The sequence below is a fragment of the Eublepharis macularius genome, chromosome 15 (genome assembly GCF_028583425.1).
Source record: "Eublepharis macularius isolate TG4126 chromosome 15, MPM_Emac_v1.0, whole genome shotgun sequence".
Taxonomy (NCBI): Eukaryota; Metazoa; Chordata; class Lepidosauria; order Squamata; family Eublepharidae; genus Eublepharis; species Eublepharis macularius.
The window spans coordinates 31,687,745-31,705,081 of NC_072804.1; the positions used below are offsets into that span (position 1 = coordinate 31,687,745).

The following is a 17,337-nucleotide window of genomic DNA, read 5'->3' on the forward strand; positions in this document are numbered from 1 at the left end:
TTTCCATGTGGCTTGCAAGCTGCAGGGAAAGGGGCACTTTAATTTTTAAACCCCCACACTTGCTTCAGCTGACTGGCGAGGAGCCTCCTGTCAGCTGAAGAAAGCCATGAGGGTTTAATGCACTGGAGATTCCTGGAGATTTGGGGGGTGGAGCCTGGGGAGGGTGGGGCTTGGGGAGGAGGGAAACCTCAGCATGGTTTAATGCCATAAATTCTACCCACCAAAGTAGTCATTTTTTCCAGGGGGACTGATCTTTCTAGCCTGTAAATCAGTTGTAATCCTGGGAGATCTCCACAGCCACCACCTGGAGGTTGACAACACTAGTACATGTTTTTGCTTCAATAAAACAATGAGTTTTTAAGATGTCTTAAGACTCCTCACTCTGTTTTTGTTCTGACTCTTGGGTGTGTTGTTCTGTCCTCCTCCGCACTTGGCTCACCTGCTCCTGAATTTGGTCTTCCTTGTGGCAGATGTCATTTGCAAAGTTCGATGCCTCTCTTCCTTTTGCTCCTCCTCCCTATGGTGGAACAAGGTTCGTGTTTCCATGACGGGAGATTCAGGGGAATTTTCCCTGCAGGGAATAGCAGCATGATGCATTCAATAAATCCAACCAAGACAGACAGCACAAGATAAGAGGTTTACCCAGTTACAATGGCACATACACAATCATATTCAGATAGACTACCTGAGCATCCCCCTCCTCTTTATTTATTTTTGTCATTTATGGTCCGCCTTTCTCACCGAGACTCAAGGCGGATTACGCAGTATGAGATTAGTACAGTCAGTATCAAAGACAATTTTATAAACAATACCATAGGGTAAATAAACACAAGGGCCATTTTCACACTTCTTACCAGCTGCGGAACATTGTGCAAAGCTCCCATAATGACAGCATCTTCCTGGCGCGATTTCCCATCATAACTCCAGTTCTCGTGCAAAATCGTGCCAGGAAAACACTGTTGTCCATGGCTGGTAAGAAGTGTGGAAACGGCCAAGTTTACAAAGACATAACATTAGGAAGACTCCAATACAGAGTTGAAGAAATGCTGAAACAGAACATAAGCAATTCTAGGGCTGACATAGGCGCGCATATTTAAAGCAACTGATAGGATGTAAGGCGACATAGTGCTGAAGTCTATGGTCCCTAACTCATTAGCGGAGGATCTGAGACCCCTCCCTACAATACAAAAGGCTTTTTGAATAATTCAGTTTTGCATCGATTGCAGAAAGCCAGGAGAGTGGGGGCTCTCCTGACCTCCTCGGGCAGGCTGTTCCACAGGATAGCCTGAACATCTAGATGACCGTAATTTCACCACTGAACTTACTACAGAAGCACATACTACAGAAGCACATAAAGATTCCTGCTTTAGCAAAATTTGCACAGCACTGACCAGCTAATCCTTTTGTCAATCATAGAGCAAAACCCATCACCTCAGAGCAGGGCTATGTGCAGGGGTGGACTGGCCATTTGACTTATAGGGAAATTTTCCTGAGTGCCACTGCCCTAGAGGGCTGCTGGAGGCAAGGAAGAAACACACCAAGCTCTAGCAATCCTGCCAGAGCCTTGCGGGGGCACGTGGCTCAGACCCTTCATCAGCAATGGTAATAGTTGTCAGCTCACCAACTGTCTTTTCCTGCTCTGCTGCCAGGTTTCAGAAGGAAGCAATGGGCAAGTGAATACCCATTTTTTCCACTGCTGAGCTGAGGGGGCACTTAGCTTGGCTTGTTCCGGTGCCATTTTCACTACCCACTTCACTCCTGCCTACACGCCATCTTGATTAAGAGGTGGCTCATGTCAGTCCTAAAGTCATCTCCCCGCCCTCCCTCCAGCTATCTGGAGCAGATTTCAAAGAGTAAGAAATAGAGGAAACAACCTTTGGATCCGATAAGTATTTGGGGAGGGGGAACCTCTCAGTCTCCAGACTACAGAGATCAGATCCCTTAGAGAAAATGGCTGCTTTGGAGGGTGGACTCTATGGCATTATACCCTGCTGAGGTCCCTCCCCTCCTCAAATCATGCCCTCCCCAGGCTCCAGGAATTTCCCAACCCAGAGTTGGCAACCCTATCATCCCCAAATCTCAAGGAATTTCCCAGGCCAGAGCTGGCAATCCTACAGGTACATGAATCCATACAAGAGCAAAAGTGGGGGGAAGAACAGCTTGCTCAAAAGTGGTCCTTTCCCCTCGCATTGGGCTGATTCTCTGGCCACAGCACAAAAGTTACTGCTTAGGGAGCCATGGGGGCTCAGCTCTCTCCCAGCCATCAGTGGACACAGGCTGGCATCTTCTGCTGGGCCTGTGCGGCCATCAACCAAATTCAAGACAAGCCTCTGTGGCAATGACACAGGAACTTGGTTTGGACCCAACCAGCATCAGTATGATTCTAAGATGTGATGGGTATGTCTTAGGTTTGCCAGTTCTGGGTTGGGAAATTCCTGGAGATTCGAGAGTGGAGCCTGGGGAGGGTTGTAAGGACCAGGCCTTCTACCAGCTCATACCGAATGCTAGGATTTGAAACTTTGGTTAAGGCTTCTGTGCCTGCAAACTTTTCACTAGGCCTGTTTACTGGAAAATCCCCAGCTCTGTTAATTGATGCACCTGGGGTTTGGTTTGTTCCTGTGAGAAAGTAGCCTTAAGCAGGCTGGAGCCTGGTGTTGAACTGCTCAGCCCTAGCTGCAGTCCCTAGATTTTCACAAGCCGTACTGCCAATTGAGCCCTGATTGGTTCGAGCTGGTGGGCCAAGGGTCCCCTAGATCTCAAGAAACCTTGCTGTCTTTAGGCAGACTCTTCAACCTTTACTTTTCAGCCATTGCTGACCATCTGCTATGTGAGAGAGCTTCTCAGTTCCATGCCACTCTACCAGGATGCCTAGAGTTAGTTGGCATGGGTGAGGGTTGCCAGGTCCAGGTTGGGAAATTCCTGGAGATGTGGGGGGTGGAGCCTGGAGAGGGTGGGGTTTGGAGAGGGGAGGGGTTTCAGTGGGGTATAATGCCATAGAGATCACCCTTCAGAGCAGCCATTTTATCCAGGGGAACGTGTTTCTGATGCCTGGAGATCATTTGTAATTCCAGGAGATCTCCAGCTGCCACTTGGAGGCTGGGAACTCTACCACGTGTGGACTCTTGGGTAAGCCTTAGGTAAGTTTAACCAGCCTTGGAACTGAGTCAGAGAATGCCTTAGACAGTTAGCCTGCAGTATGTTAGTCAGTCAGAAGTTATTTAGAACAGCGAGACTTTATTTGTTTTTATGCCTTGCCTAAATTCCTTTTAAGAGCGATTCCTGCTTTGCATACACTCCTGTGTTCTTTCTTGAATAGATTCCAATAATATATTTTACCTGCCTGTGTCCTGTATTATTTGCCTAAGAGGTAAACACACTCAAATGAACCCAGGAAACCGGGGAGCTTCATAAATCCGGGATCAGAGCTCTTAGAGGCTCGTAGGGGTCTTGAGAGGCTTGGTACAGCCTTTAGGAACAGGAGTGAGAGTCTCTAGGTCACAAAAAGGGTATAATGCCATACAGTCCACCCTTGAAAGCAGCCATTTTCTCCAGAGGAACCGATCTCCAGAAATCAGTTGTAATTCCACAAGATCTCCAGGTCATACCTAGAGGCTGGCAACCCTAGCTTGCCTGGAGCTACAAAATGCCTTGAACCAGTTTTGCCCTCTCTCGCCTGCCCTTGTTTTTATCTGTGTCCATCTGCTGCCCAAGTATCTTTGAGGGTTTTTTTTAAAGCTCCTTTTTCCAGAGCAGGGTTAAGCTTTTAATTGGTGGGAAAGTTGGGTGGACTTTTATAAGAATCTTTGTCTGATTTTATGCATGATGCTAGTTTTTCAACAGGCAACTTGCCCTGAAGTTGAAAGGTTGGGCAGACCAAGAAGTGCAGCGGCATCTCCTAAACCATTATGGGCACACAAATACTATGTCTGTGTATTTTTAAAATAATCCAGTAATGAGAAGTTAATAACAACAATCGTCCTTATTTGATCAAAGATAGCCTTTTGTGGCACTCTCCCAATTTGACTGCATGCAGCCAAAATACCTGTGCAAGCCGAGTGAAGCCAGTCATTGTCAGAAATGTGGAGAAAGGGAGGCAAGGCAAAAGAAGGCAGCAACTGTTGGCTAGCATCCATTTTGAGTCATTGGCTGCCAAACACTACTATTCACTCTTCTTTAGGGAACAGCGACAGGCTCTTTTTAGACACTTCCAGCTTAGAGATTGGCCTGTAGGTTGCCAGTCTCTACATGACGTCTGGCACTCTCCTGGAATTCAGCTGATGTCCAGAGGACAGAGATCAGTTGCCCTGGAGAAAATGTCAGCTTTGGAGCATGGACATTATGGTATCACAACTCTGCTGAATTGTCTTCCCTCTCTACTGTCAACCTCCAAATCTCCAAGAATTTTCCAGTCCTGAATGGTCAGCCCTACTTGTATCATAACCAGGGCTTTTTTTCAGGGGAACGCGGGGGAACGGAGTTCCGGAACCTCTTGAAAATGGTCACATGGCTGGTGGCCCCGCCCTCTGATCTCCAGACAGAAGGGAGTTTAGATTGCCCTCCGTGCCGCTCAGCGGCATGGAGGGCAATCTAAACTCCCCTCTGTCTGGAGATCAGGGGGCGGGGCCACCAGCCATGTGACCATTTTCTCTGAGGGCAACCCACTGAGTTCCACCACCCCTTTTCCCAGAAAAAAAGCCCTGATCCTAACACTCCAGTGTGTAAAAGCTGAAGCTTTCTGCCAGCCTCGGGAGCCTTCCTCTGACAGCAGAGACTGTTCCTCTGGCAGAAGAATCTCTTAAATTGGAGAAAGTTTCCTTTGGCTGGGGAAGGCCGAGTGGTGAAATAGGAGGCCATTCCCAAAGGGTATTCCTCTCCCACCCTCCTTCAAGAATTTGCGGAACCTGCTTCACAACAGCAGCCCCTCTTCCTCTTTTACAGATCCTTCTATAGTTATTTAATAATAATAACAACAACAAACAACAATGTTCGATTTATATACCACTCTTCAGGACAACTTAATGCCCACTCAGAGTGGTTTACAAGTATGACATTATTATCCCCACAACAAAACACCCTGTGAGGTGGGTGGGGCTGAGAGAGCTCAGAGAGAGCTGTGACTAGCCCAAGGTCACCCAGCTGGCTTCAAGTGGAGGAGTGGGGAATCAAACCTGGTTCTCCAGATTAGAGTCCCACGCTCTTAACCACTAACCAAACTGGCTCTCATTTGTTGTTATATATTCCTTGAAAAAATGGCTTTGGCCGTTTCCACACGGCCAAAGTCTCTGGAAGATTGTGTGAAGCTCACAGAATGAAGTGTCTTCCTAGCGCGATTTCCCAGCACGACCCCGTTTAATGGTGAGATTTCTGACATCAGCACGCCATTAAAGGGGATCGTGCCGGGAAATCGCACTAGGAAGATGCTTCGTTCCACGAGTTTCATGTGATCTTATGGGTGCATGTGAAAACGGCCTTTCATTATTTTAGGCCTTTTTTTATCCAGCCCTTTCTCTAAGGAGTCCAGGGTGTTGTATATCCATCTCATTTCCTCCATTTTTCCCCTCACAAGAACCCTGAGGAGCGTTGCCAACCTCTGGGTGGAGCCTGAAAATCTCCTAGAATTACAACCAATCTCCAGACAATTGAGATTAATTCCCATGGAGAAAATGGTTGTTTTGAAGGGTGGATGGTATGGCATTATACTCTGGTGAGCTCTGTTCCCTCCCCAAACCTTGCCTCTTCCAAACCCCACCCCCAAATTTCCAGGAATTTCTCAACCTGGAGTTGGCAACTCTACCTGTTAGGTAGGCAGGAGTGGTGCTAGGGTTTCCAGTGCCTGTGGCCGGCCGACTGGGCTCACGCACGCACACACACACACACACCAGCCTGCATGATGACATCACATGTGACGTCATCACAGGTGTGCACACGAGCCGGCCTGATTGCTGCGGCGGGCGGCTGGGATGGCACATGGGTGGCCTTCCAGCTCTCCCGCTCGGTTGCCCTGCACCGCCCCAGACGCCTGCCTGCGGCTGCTGTGCCCAGCTGGGGGCGTGTGCTGGCGGCAGTGGCAGCGCGGAATGGGAGGCCTGGGAGGCTGCAGCTCCGTGGCGTGCGTTCCCGCCCCCAGCTCCTCCTCTGGTGCCCCACGCCCTGAGGCAACCACCTACCTGGCCTCAATGGGCGCGCTGGCCCTGTAGGTAGATTAGGCTGAGAGAAAGCTCACGTGTGACTAGCACAAGGTGAACTTCCATGATGTGGTGTTTTGACAACTGTGTTCCTTTAACCTCGGCCAGTTTTTGAGACTGCACCAGGATTTGGTGTGGGCAGAGATAAGAGCACAGACGGGAGGAAGGATATCAATGCAAGGAGGAAGAAAGCTGTTGTAACTGCAGCTAGAGAGAGAGAAGGAATGGGACTGATTAAAAGTGTGCCTCTGTTGGAAATAATGCTGCCTCCTTATTCCTAAAGCTATCATTAAGGATACAACACATGGCAAAGTGCACATTCCAGATCCTAGCCTGACACTTTAACCACTATACCAAGTTGGCTCTGTCCTGAAACAATGTTGAAGAAAATTCTAGGTACTGATAGAAACATCTCTATGCTTGTCTCTTATGTTTCAGTGGAAGTGTCTCATGTTTGCAATGCCCTCCCCTCAAGACCTGCCTGATACCTACCCTTGGCCATTTCCACACGTCCTTAAAGAGACAGCCAACTCATCAAACGCCGCCAACTTTCCCCCTTCAACCTCCATATGTATCCGATTTCAAAACAATAGCAGGCTGTTTGGCTTCCGTTTTTTTGGCACGTTTTCTGAGAACACACTTTCCTGTGGTCCCCAAAAAGGTGCGGACAAAATGGAAGCCAAACAGCCTGCTACCGTTTTAAAATTGGAGATGTGTGGAATGAAGGGGAAAGGTGGGCAGCGTTTGGTGAGTAGGCTGTCCCTTTAATGACATCTGGAAACAGCCTTACTATCCTTCAGCTCCAGGCCAAAACAATTCTTTTTATCCAGGCTTTTACCTGAGGAGTTTCCATCTTTTAAAACAGTGTTTATGGTCCACTTCTAGTCAGAGAACTTTTTTATGGATACCATTTTAGGGTACTGAGTATTCATTGATGCTGTTTTTATGTCTCTTGCTTGCTAAATTGTGTTTAATGGTTTTATTGTATTGTTTTTAGTCTCTGAGCCACCTCAAGCAGGTCTTTGGAGAGGTGACACACACATTTTCCAAAACTCTTATTTCTGCTCTGTGATCTCCTCTCATGCGGGTCTGCTAGTCTCTGTCCCATTTTATTTTACTTGTACTTGTATCTAACTCTCAGGCACTCTTTCCGACTCTGAAAACACTGAAACTGGAAGAACACAGTGGGTAAAGGGTAAAGTTTAAACTTCCGAATGGGGAAGAAGGCTTCTTTTCTCATTTCCCATACTAAGATTTAACTCTTTCTCCTAATTCCGCACGGCTTACCTGAAGCTGGGACGTTGCAGAACATGCTGGAAAAAACACGGAAGATCGCGTTTTCTCGTGTGAGTTTTGTGTGACAACGCGATCTTCCGCATTTTTCCCGGCATGTTTCGTAATGTCCCGGCTTCAGGTAAGCCGTGAGGAATCAGCCATGGAGTCCCTGAAAAAGCAGCTCAAACCTTTTGGTTAAATACCAATCCTTGGTCACCCAATCTGGATGAATCTCTCAGAAACAATCAGGCCTCTCAAATGCTTTTTAGTCAATTCATCTTCCAAACTCCGTGAAACCCCATCGACTCCATGACCTAAAGGATATTTTTATTTGGTTTCTAGTTTTATGGCATGCTTGAATCATAAAAGAGCGGAAAGTTCAGAAGACATATTTTCTATTTTAATTAGACTGGCTGAGGCTAATACTTTTAATAAGCAGTGGATGCTTGAAATGCGAGTGACACATTTTAAAATAGCCCATGGGCAAAACAGTTGCAGCATACAAAAAATACTCAAGACTTAACAACACATATGCTCCTATCATTCTCACATCAGCAAACCTCAGGGAAGGGCAACATTTCATCCCTGTGGCATATGAAAAGCTCAGAAGCCTCAATAAAGAATGCAAGTTTTTTCTTAAATTCAGAATTAAACAATTTTTAAACAGAGGAATTCAAAGAAATAAGTGAAGTTTCAAGGGAAACATCTACTAATTTTTGTTTGTTCAAGTGGAGAGAGCTATAAAAGCTTACAGCAGGCTATGTTGATTCAGCTGTCAGGGCTGGGGGCAGACAGTAGTCTATGCACAGCTAAACCTGCCCTTGAGACACAAGCTGAGGGCCCAGTCTTACACTGAGGAATCTGGCTAAAGTCAGTAGCTTTATATGGACAGAAGGGATCCTATTGGCTCTTTGGTGTCACCTGATCTATTCTGGGCTGCCATTAACATCAGCTATAGCTGTCAAGCTATCAGTGGCATCATTTAACATACAGAGCAATTTACTCATGGCCCTGTGAAGACCAAAGACAGATTCAGGGAGTGAATGCAAGGCAGGTAACACTCCAAACAAGCATAGGCAAGCATAAACAAATAACTAACCTGTTCTGACTGACCAACTAACATATACTAACTCTTTTGCTTCTCTCATTGGCAGAGGTTCTCACCGTAAGTCCAGAAAGCCCAGTTCATGCCACACTGTTCCCATAATGCTGGAAGCCTCGGGCATGGAAACAAAGGTCTCTCCTCTTGCACACAGATGGAAAATGGTGAACGGAGATCTTTTCGGGCTGAAAGCAGCCATGTTTTTCAAGACCTCTCAGCCAATCAGGGCACACTTTACTAATTAACATTACTAGCCTGAGAATATTAGGGAGGATGGGTAATGAGTGACCACTCTCAGCCGTGTCCCAAGGTCAGTTGCCTGGAGAAGAGAAACTGCAGGTGCAGGTAATTAAGCAGAACCAGACATTCTTTCCCAGAGCAGGCCGAAATCAGGCCTGCACTGACTTACAACTTAAACCGGAGTGTTAAACCATATACATTGTAAGTATGTTTGCACCCTTTCCTGACAGACCCACACCACCCTAGATGTGTCAGCTCCCTAATATTCCTCCTCCTGTGCAGCACCCATAGTTGGCACTGGTGGGTGGCTCTGTGGCACTGCCCTATAGTACAGCATAGGCCATTCAGCTTGGCTTGCTCCAGGGCCAAGTTTCCTAGGACAGCACAGATCAGATCAAACCAGCAGTTCCTTCTACTTGTGTTCCCTTGCCACAATGCCACACAAAGTAAACAAGCTGGAGCGCTTCACCCAGAATCTCTGGTTCAAAACCTCTTGAATGTTGTAGCACTCTCCTGGTTCTATTCCATACAGTGTTTACGTCCCACCAAATTCAGTGTAACATTTATGGTCTCCCCCTTCCTCGGTTCTCACTAGGAATGGTTGCAGCAGGAAGCCTCCTGCCAGTCAGCTTTCCTTTCCTTCCCGCCCTTGCTCCTTGGAGTAGCAGGAGAAAGTCTTGGGGCCAGAAATTATGCCTGGCTACGTGTGATTCACTTGTGATGTCACGTTGGGTGATATTTTGGGTGTCCCTGAAAACTCCATAAGTGCCATGGAGTTTTCGGCAATGCATCACCTGATGTGCTGATGTCACATCCAGATTTCCGGGCAGATGTCACATGTCACCAGACATCATTTCCTTGTATCAACCCTCCCCAAACGCTCCTGGGGATAACAGTTGAAGGCCTGGCTTTCCTAGTTCCAACGTAACACAGAACAATGTTTATTTTAATTTTGGTTAGCCTGTGAAAGGAAGGATTTGTCTCACTGACTGACCCTGATTTGCCTTGACAAATACTGTTTTCATTTCTTTCTCTCTGTTTGGTAGGGCATGACCAGAGAAGAAGCCAGGATTACCCCAACCGGCATTCAGATTTCATAGGAAACTATACTTGAATTAACTTCAGGTCCTGGTTTGATGAACCCTACCTAAATGTAAATAGTGGAATGACCTATAGTCTGACACTAAGACTTTTAAGCTTAAACAAAAACAAAAAACAATATCCTGCTCCTACTTTTAAAAACAAATAAATGAATGAGGCATTCTTTTCAGTTCAAGGACAGGGATGAACTGTATTTATCTTCCATAATAAATGAAAAATCAAATTTAAAATACAGCAGACATTTTCAACGTGTAAGGATGAGAAAAATATATTCCCACTCTTTCATGCAAGATACACTGAAAAAAATGCATAAGTAATCTTTAAAGCAAGAGACAGCTTTGGGGGGGGGGGGAATCTACTCACCTACCTTCTTTTACTGATCTTCTGAACACTTGTGTTGACTTGTAAATGTCTACCCCGCATACAGAAAAATCAGATCACATTGGTGAAGATGCCAGTCCTAAAGACAGATAAAGGACAAAGGAGAGATGCCTTTCCCCTTGCTTGATGGCATCACGAATGACTGTCCCAACAGGAATGTTTCCAGGGGTAATCTGCCCACCCAGCAGCCTTAAATATAGCATTATCTCATGTCATTTCAATGACAATGGAGCAACCATGAAGGATTTATGGTCCTTAAACAGCGCTCTGCCTGGGTAAACTTCTCTGGGTCAAGAGGATGAATGCCATTGTCAAACTGGCAATAGTGGCTGCCCCGTTTGGGATTCCCAAAATCTAATTTTTCCTCTTCGTGGGTTCAAATGCCTGTCAATCAGTTCTGCAACCTCAGGCTCCAGAGCTAAATGTGGCTTAGAATGGAAATAAATATAGCTCTTTAAAAAAGAAAATGAAATGTTTAAGTGAAGGTCTATTGGAGGGGTAGGTAAGTGGGATCCTAGAATAACCAGTATGCGAAGGCAGCAGCAGACAAAGATTTTTATGCGACTAAAGACCTTAGAGATGCTTTACAGAAAGGGAAATGATAGAGGAATCCAAGTGCAAACCACAGATTTATGCCAGTGCATAGGGTTCCCAACCTTCAGTCGGGGTCCAGTGATCTCCCAGAATTCCAGCTGATCTCCAAGCTACAAAGATTTGTTCCCCTGGAGAAAATGGCTGTTTTGGAGCGTAGAATCTATGGCATTATACCCCACTGAGATACTTCCCCTCTTCAAACCCTCGCAGGCTTCACCTCTAATCTCCAGGAATTCCCCAACCAGCAACCTTCCACAGCAGAGTGAAGATTTGAATCCACTTCTCTGAGATCCTAATCTGACACTAAATAGTACATCACACTACCTAACAGTGTGTTCGCAAGTTAATTTCCACTTCCCCATTTCAAGCTTTACTGCTGAAGAGTATGCGTGGGAAGAAGAGCAAGTAGTTAAACAGAAGCTATCTGATTGTGCAGGGAGGGTTTTGTATCACATTCCCCTGTTTGGTTTAGCAGAAATGGGTGTATGTGTGGTTAAAAAGCCATTATTATGTATTATAAGGACTCGGAACCTGCGTCCTCTAACAATACATGGAGATATAGAACAGGACTAGCAGAAGTAATGAATTTTCTGCATCTTCTATCAGCATCCACAGAGAATCTCCTCCTTTTTTTTGCATGGACCAATGAGTCAGGATCTTGGGTTTCCTTTTAACAATCCAGGCTTCAATAACTGGGCAAGTGGCATCATCTGGCATGTTGCTGATATGGGATCTCCAGGCAATTGCTCAGAAAAGCATTCCACATCAAGAGCTTGGAACGTAGCCCCTGGCAGAGCAGTGTGCCCCGTCCAAAGTCCTGGCGTTCCTTGGAAGGAGCAGATCAACAGATGGTTGGATGTGCTCACTTGACTGATGAAAGTTTCTGCAGATACCATTGAGTGTTGTCTGCATTTTGGACAGCAAACACACCCTCAGGGAGAGCGAGGTAAGCCACTTTAGTTCCTCTCTCAACATAGGATTGTCAAAACTTTGCCTTAGTAAGACTAGGACAGGCTGGGCTCTTTCTGACCAGTCCCTCCCAGTTATTTATTTAAGGCGTCTCACTGTTTTATTCCATTTTCAGGCCACCGAGGATGAAAAACTACAGAAACCATTGGTGGAACCTGAGCAAAAAGCAAGAAATGACCTTTAAACTGGGACACCGACTTGCTGGATATGATAAAAGAGAAGGCATGAGGATGTTTATCACAACATGGAAGGGAGAAAACTGGAGCAAAGGCCACGTGGTTTTACTTTGATTGCCCTTGTGAAAGGAATTTCAGTGATGTAAACATTCCTTTCTTAGGGTGCGGCTCAATGGATTATAGAAGTCATTGTATGAAATCTTTTAGCAACTTTATCAGAGGAAACCATATTGTAACTTCCCAGCACAAAATTAAGTATTAAGTGGGCATATTTTATGGCCCATAGGAGATTTTTTATAACTTGGATCTCGCAGACCACATCCGCCAACGATTGAAAAGTTCTTTTTCTTTCATCCAGGGGTCATAATCAAGGCAAGCTGTGGATGAGCTTTGGAGAACCAGTGCTCCAGGAGAGACTTCATAGGATTGCCAGCTCTGCTTTGGGAAGTTCCTGGAGAATTGAGAGCAGTTTTTGGGGTGGTGGAATTTGGGGATGGAAAGGAGTTCAGAGAGGATGTGATGCTCCAGAGTGCAGCTAGGGTTGCCAGGTCCCTGAGGCTCAACCTGGGGGATGGAGAGGGCATGGAGGGGTGGGAATACTTATGACTCTCTCATGCACGCCACATGCACACGCTCCAGAACCTTTCTGCATTCTGCATTGCACTAGGAATGATGGCATTCCCAGCATGACGCAGAAGTTTCTGAAGTGCAGAAGTCCAGCCTTCGAAGCAGCCATTTTCTTCTGGGGAACTGAACTTCGTAGTCTGGAAATCAGTTGTAATTCTGGGATAACTCCCACAGGTCCGAGGCAGAGGTTGGCAGCCCTAGAACTCAAACGTCTGCAGAATTTTTAGCTTCTATTTAAACAAAACAAAAACATTTTTTATAGGAGAACTGCAAGCAGTATCTCATCAAGCTGATCCACAAGCTTCATTCCTGCTCCTGTCTTCCAGTATCTTGGCTGATAAATGCCATGGATTGGCAAGAACTCAGGCTTTTAGCAACTTTTATGGTGGTGCTGGAGAGTGCAGTCAAGTTGTAGCCAACTTAAGGTGACCTCTGCAGGGGTTTTCAAGGCAAGAGACTAAGAATGGAAATACATTGTGAATTACCTGGAGATGCTCCAGTGCAGGATTTTGTGTGATCCTCAATTCACGTACAAGATGTCTCTTGCTAGGCACATGTGTGTGCCGCTTTCACTGGAGCTTCCTTTGTGTGATTGCATTTGCAAGGGACTGTGAATGCTGAGGGGAGGGCAGAGCTCCAGTTTAGCTCTGTTTTTGCTGCGAGAACTCTCAGGGATGGACACTAGAGCAAGTACTTTAGGCTCCTCTGCATTTCTTTAAGGGGTGAGAAAGTGTCAAAATTTGCATTTCAATAAATGAATGTAGGGTGGGGGAAAACTGGAAGTTTTGCAATTACAAACAGCCTGGGATACTTTTAGCAGTTGAGGAGGAACTGATATTGAACACATGAGTGTATTTACATGGAGCAAATTGAAATGTGACTGTGCAAGCGAGTGCATGAGAAGTTGGAGGGGGGACACGTGAAACGAAGTTCACTTGAGCATCCCTAGGTACTTAGTAATATATATTTCCACCCCAACAGAGGTGGTTTGCTATTGCCTGCCTCTGTATAGCAGCCCTGGTCTTATTTTTTCCCCAGTTACTAATCAAGGTTGACCCTGCTTATTTTCCAAGATCTGGGCCGAATCCACACTTTCTTTTTGTTTCCGCGCCTTTTTCGCAACTGCGGCGCAGTTCAAGCAGATACTCACACACTCCCATTTTGTGTGTTCCCCGCCATCACTGTGCCACAATTGCTCCTCCTTTCCATACCACGTGATAATGGCAGAAATCTGTTTTTGCTGGGCCCTTTTTTTTTTTTTAAAAAAAAGGGTTTTCATAGCGCATTTGCACAATAAAGAAAGGTCGGTATACCACAAAACTTACTTTAGTGAGCAGCAGTTTACGCGGGAAGAGAAACGGCTCCTGGAGCATGCGTATGTCACCAGCCAATTGTTAGAACGTGGTCTGTGATGAGCAAAAAATGGGCCAATCAAAGTTAAGGGGGAGGGGACCTTGCCATTTCTTAAAAGTTGGAATATCGGTATAGCGCAAAATTAACTTTTTTTTTAAAAAAAAGGGAAATGACATGCGGCGTCAACGCTGACGACAGAGGAGGGAACCGCCCACTATAACACTTTACTCAGTGGCGTGCGGAGAACTGATTGCGCCACGAAGACGCACTGGGAGGGTGAATGTGATGATGCACAGCATGGTAGCGGAATGAACCCAACTGCCATGACTGCGCAAGATAAGCAGATAGTGAGTGCGTGTGGATTTGGCCCTGATGAGATCAGGCTTTTCTGGGCTATCCATTATTAAAATTATTTTATAAGTTACATCACTTTAATGTACCTGCTGCACAATATCCTCAAGCCACGTCTCCTTCCTGAAAATATTGATAACTTTTAATTACAGTAGATAGTGCTTCGTTTTTGCCTGCCCACCACCCATAGCAGCAACCAATGAACTGTGGACCCTTGGGGCAGAGTAATACTGAATGATATGTAAGGTAGGTAATTCTATTTTGAAGATGACTTTTTTGCATTTAGCTCCTTTAAATTAAGGCCATGGACAACATCTTCAGCTGAATTCAGATTGTTGGCCTGTGCCTTCATAATCTTTGAAGCCCTGAAGATCTGAAGAACTTTCACTAGGGATAAATCTCCCTCAGGTAGCAATTGTTCTCTGAGGATCTTATCTCTGATATCACAGACCACGCTATTCCACATCAACAGGGCCGTTTCCACATGGCTTACCTTGTTCCGGAAAACAGCGAAATCTCAAAAGAAGATGCTGTTATTGCATCTTGCGCGATTTCACACAATAACAGCGTCTTCTCACACAACTGGGGAAACGGCCCAGGTGTTGCCAACTCCAGCTTGGAAAATTCCTAGAGAAATGGGGGTGGTACCTGGAAAGGACAGAGGAAGGGGAGGAAACTCAGCACAGATGTGATGCAATAAAACCTGCCCTTCAAAGTTGCCATTTCCTAAAGGGGAACTGATTCAGGATAACTCCAGGCCTAATCTTTAATAAGCCTACTTATCAGAGACTGTTTCCAGTCACCAAAGCCACACTTTTTCTTAAACTTTCTTAATTCTGTAACATTCTGATCTGGGCTGATTCCAGATGGCTAAAGTTCACGCAGAACATCGCGCCTTGTTGCGGGGAAAATGCAAAATATCGCGTTTCCTCACGCGAGTTTTGCACGACGTCGCGCAAAAGTTGCGCAAGGAAACGCAATATTTCGCATTTTTCCCGCAACGAGGTGTGACGTTCCGCGTGAACGTTAGCCATCTGGAATCGGCCCTACTTTTCACATACATATAAAAACATATTTCTTTCAAAAGTTTCATTCCTCTTAGGCACACAGTTTTTATTCTTCAGACTTGTCCTTTTTAATTTTTAGTTTCATACTAGCTTGATGCCCCACTTTGGAGCCCCCACTTTGCAGAGAAGCTGGTGGGCTTCGAAGCCAGGAGGGTTGAGCATGTTGAGGAACTCCATAGGGTAGTGGGCTGCATCATCCATTGCACCACTGAGTCCACAGATCGGTACTCCATTTCAGCCCCTTCGAGGGAGTTGTGTTTCATTAATGATGGCAGCCTTGTCGTTTTGGGGGGTCAGAATGGCACACTTGCACATCCCGTCCATGGACTACTCCCTAATAGTGGCGATATCAGGGTATATCATGGCTGTTAGGTCTGCTAGGGTCGGCACTGCTGTGCCCAGGCCTGCAGGGATGGTCACCTTCCCTTGGACTCGAGACTTGCTAGTACTTGGCCACTGCTGCTCAGTGCACCGCAGGAGTACGATGCGCATATTTCTTTGCTGCATCTCTTAAGTTGCTTCCTCCTTGCACAATGTCGGCCAGGAGGCTTCTTGGGGGCAGTAAGAGATGATGGCTGCAAGAGGTGTGAGGTGAAGTTGGACTGAGGGAGGGATGGTGTGGTGGGCCCTTCGGCAGGTTCATGTGAGAGGTTCACATTGAAATGGCCCCTAGAAAGAGCATGCACCATCTCCCCATGAACATTTTTATATAAAATCCCTTTTCAGGAGTCTTGTACTGTCTTTCTTCAACTGTCTGCAGTTTCCTTGATGTAATTTTTACCTCAGAACACAGTTCCACAGCTGACCCATCAGCCTGCCAGCCACACAGGAAAGCCCAGCCCCACAGGGAGATTGGCAACCCTAGAGGGGAGGTGTATTTTTTACCTCAGGACACGTTCAATGACTGGGACGTCATTGAATGTGTCCTGAGAGTACTGCATGTGTCCTGCCTGCAGTTTAGAATGTTGGGCTGATGGCCAATCAAGGCCATATATGCAAATGACCTCAGGGCAGAGTGGCTGAGTTGGCAGTTGGGGGGGGATGAGCAGCCTCCCAGCCACACAGGGAAGCTGTATCCCTATGGGAAAACACATTTGACCCCTTTTCACCCCCTTAGGGGGCAAATGTCTTAAAATCCCTTCTTAGTGAGCCCCTACATCATAAAAGGAACGTTCTCCCCAAATTTCACGTTTCTAGGTCCAGGGGTTTGGGCTGGGCATTGATGAGTCAGTCTTTAAATATATAGATTGTTACATTCTTCAAAAACCCCAATTGTCATAAATTCTCAGAACCTGCTCTCCGGCAACATCTATGGAAGATTTGATTTTATCACTCTCCCCCCTCTGCTCCTATAGCTGCTATGCAGAGTTCAAACATTCTTTGAAGCTCCCCCTCCACACAGCAGATATTGCCTGACAGCTTCAGGCTTGACAATGCTTATAATATATTCATATTTGAGGTTCCTGCTTACTTGCTTTCTTTGGATGTGGTTTTTTCAGCTCCTGCATCTAAATGTATAGTAAGGAAATAGCCCTCAGTTAAATGTACTCTACTACACATCATTCACTTCTGACACCATGTGATATTTCTGGGTCCTCATAAAAAGAATTTCCTAACCTTGATAGCCCAGGTGAGCCTGATCTTATCAAATCTCAGAAGCTAAACAGGGTTGACCTTGGTTAGTAATTGGATGGGAGACCTCCAACAAAGACCAGGGTTCCTGAGCCAGGCAATGGCAAACCACCTCTGTTAGTCTTGCCATAAAAACCTTACCAGGGGTTGTCATATAAGTCAGCTCTGACTTGAGGGATCTCTCTTCCACCACCGCCATATAAAGGATACCAGAATAAGGAGTGGCTTAAAAACAAGTTTAAATGAAGAACTAAAAGATTTTTTACAGCAGCCTCTAAGCTTTG

The 17,337-nt window shown here is 45.9% G+C and overlaps 1 protein-coding gene across 2 annotated transcripts in view; it reads right to left on the reverse strand.

The window, feature by feature from the left end:
* The window catches only part of MYOM3 (myomesin 3), a 57,356-nt gene extending 46,959 nt beyond the window's left edge, over nt 1-10,397 (reverse strand). Inside the window, exons 1-2 of one of the 2 annotated variants that reach the window (XM_054999779.1) lie at nt 10,271-10,397; nt 440-571 (exon numbers count right to left, since the gene is read on the reverse strand). In XM_054999779.1, the coding sequence (XP_054855754.1) occupies nt 440-571; nt 10,271-10,326 (188 nt within the window). In that variant the 5' untranslated portion in view covers nt 10,327-10,397. Of the gene's footprint in view, nt 1-439; nt 572-10,266 lie in introns of both variants that reach the window. The other variant, XM_054999780.1, reaches the window with a different exon arrangement.
* Nucleotides 10,398-17,337: the final 6,940 nt, after the last annotated feature.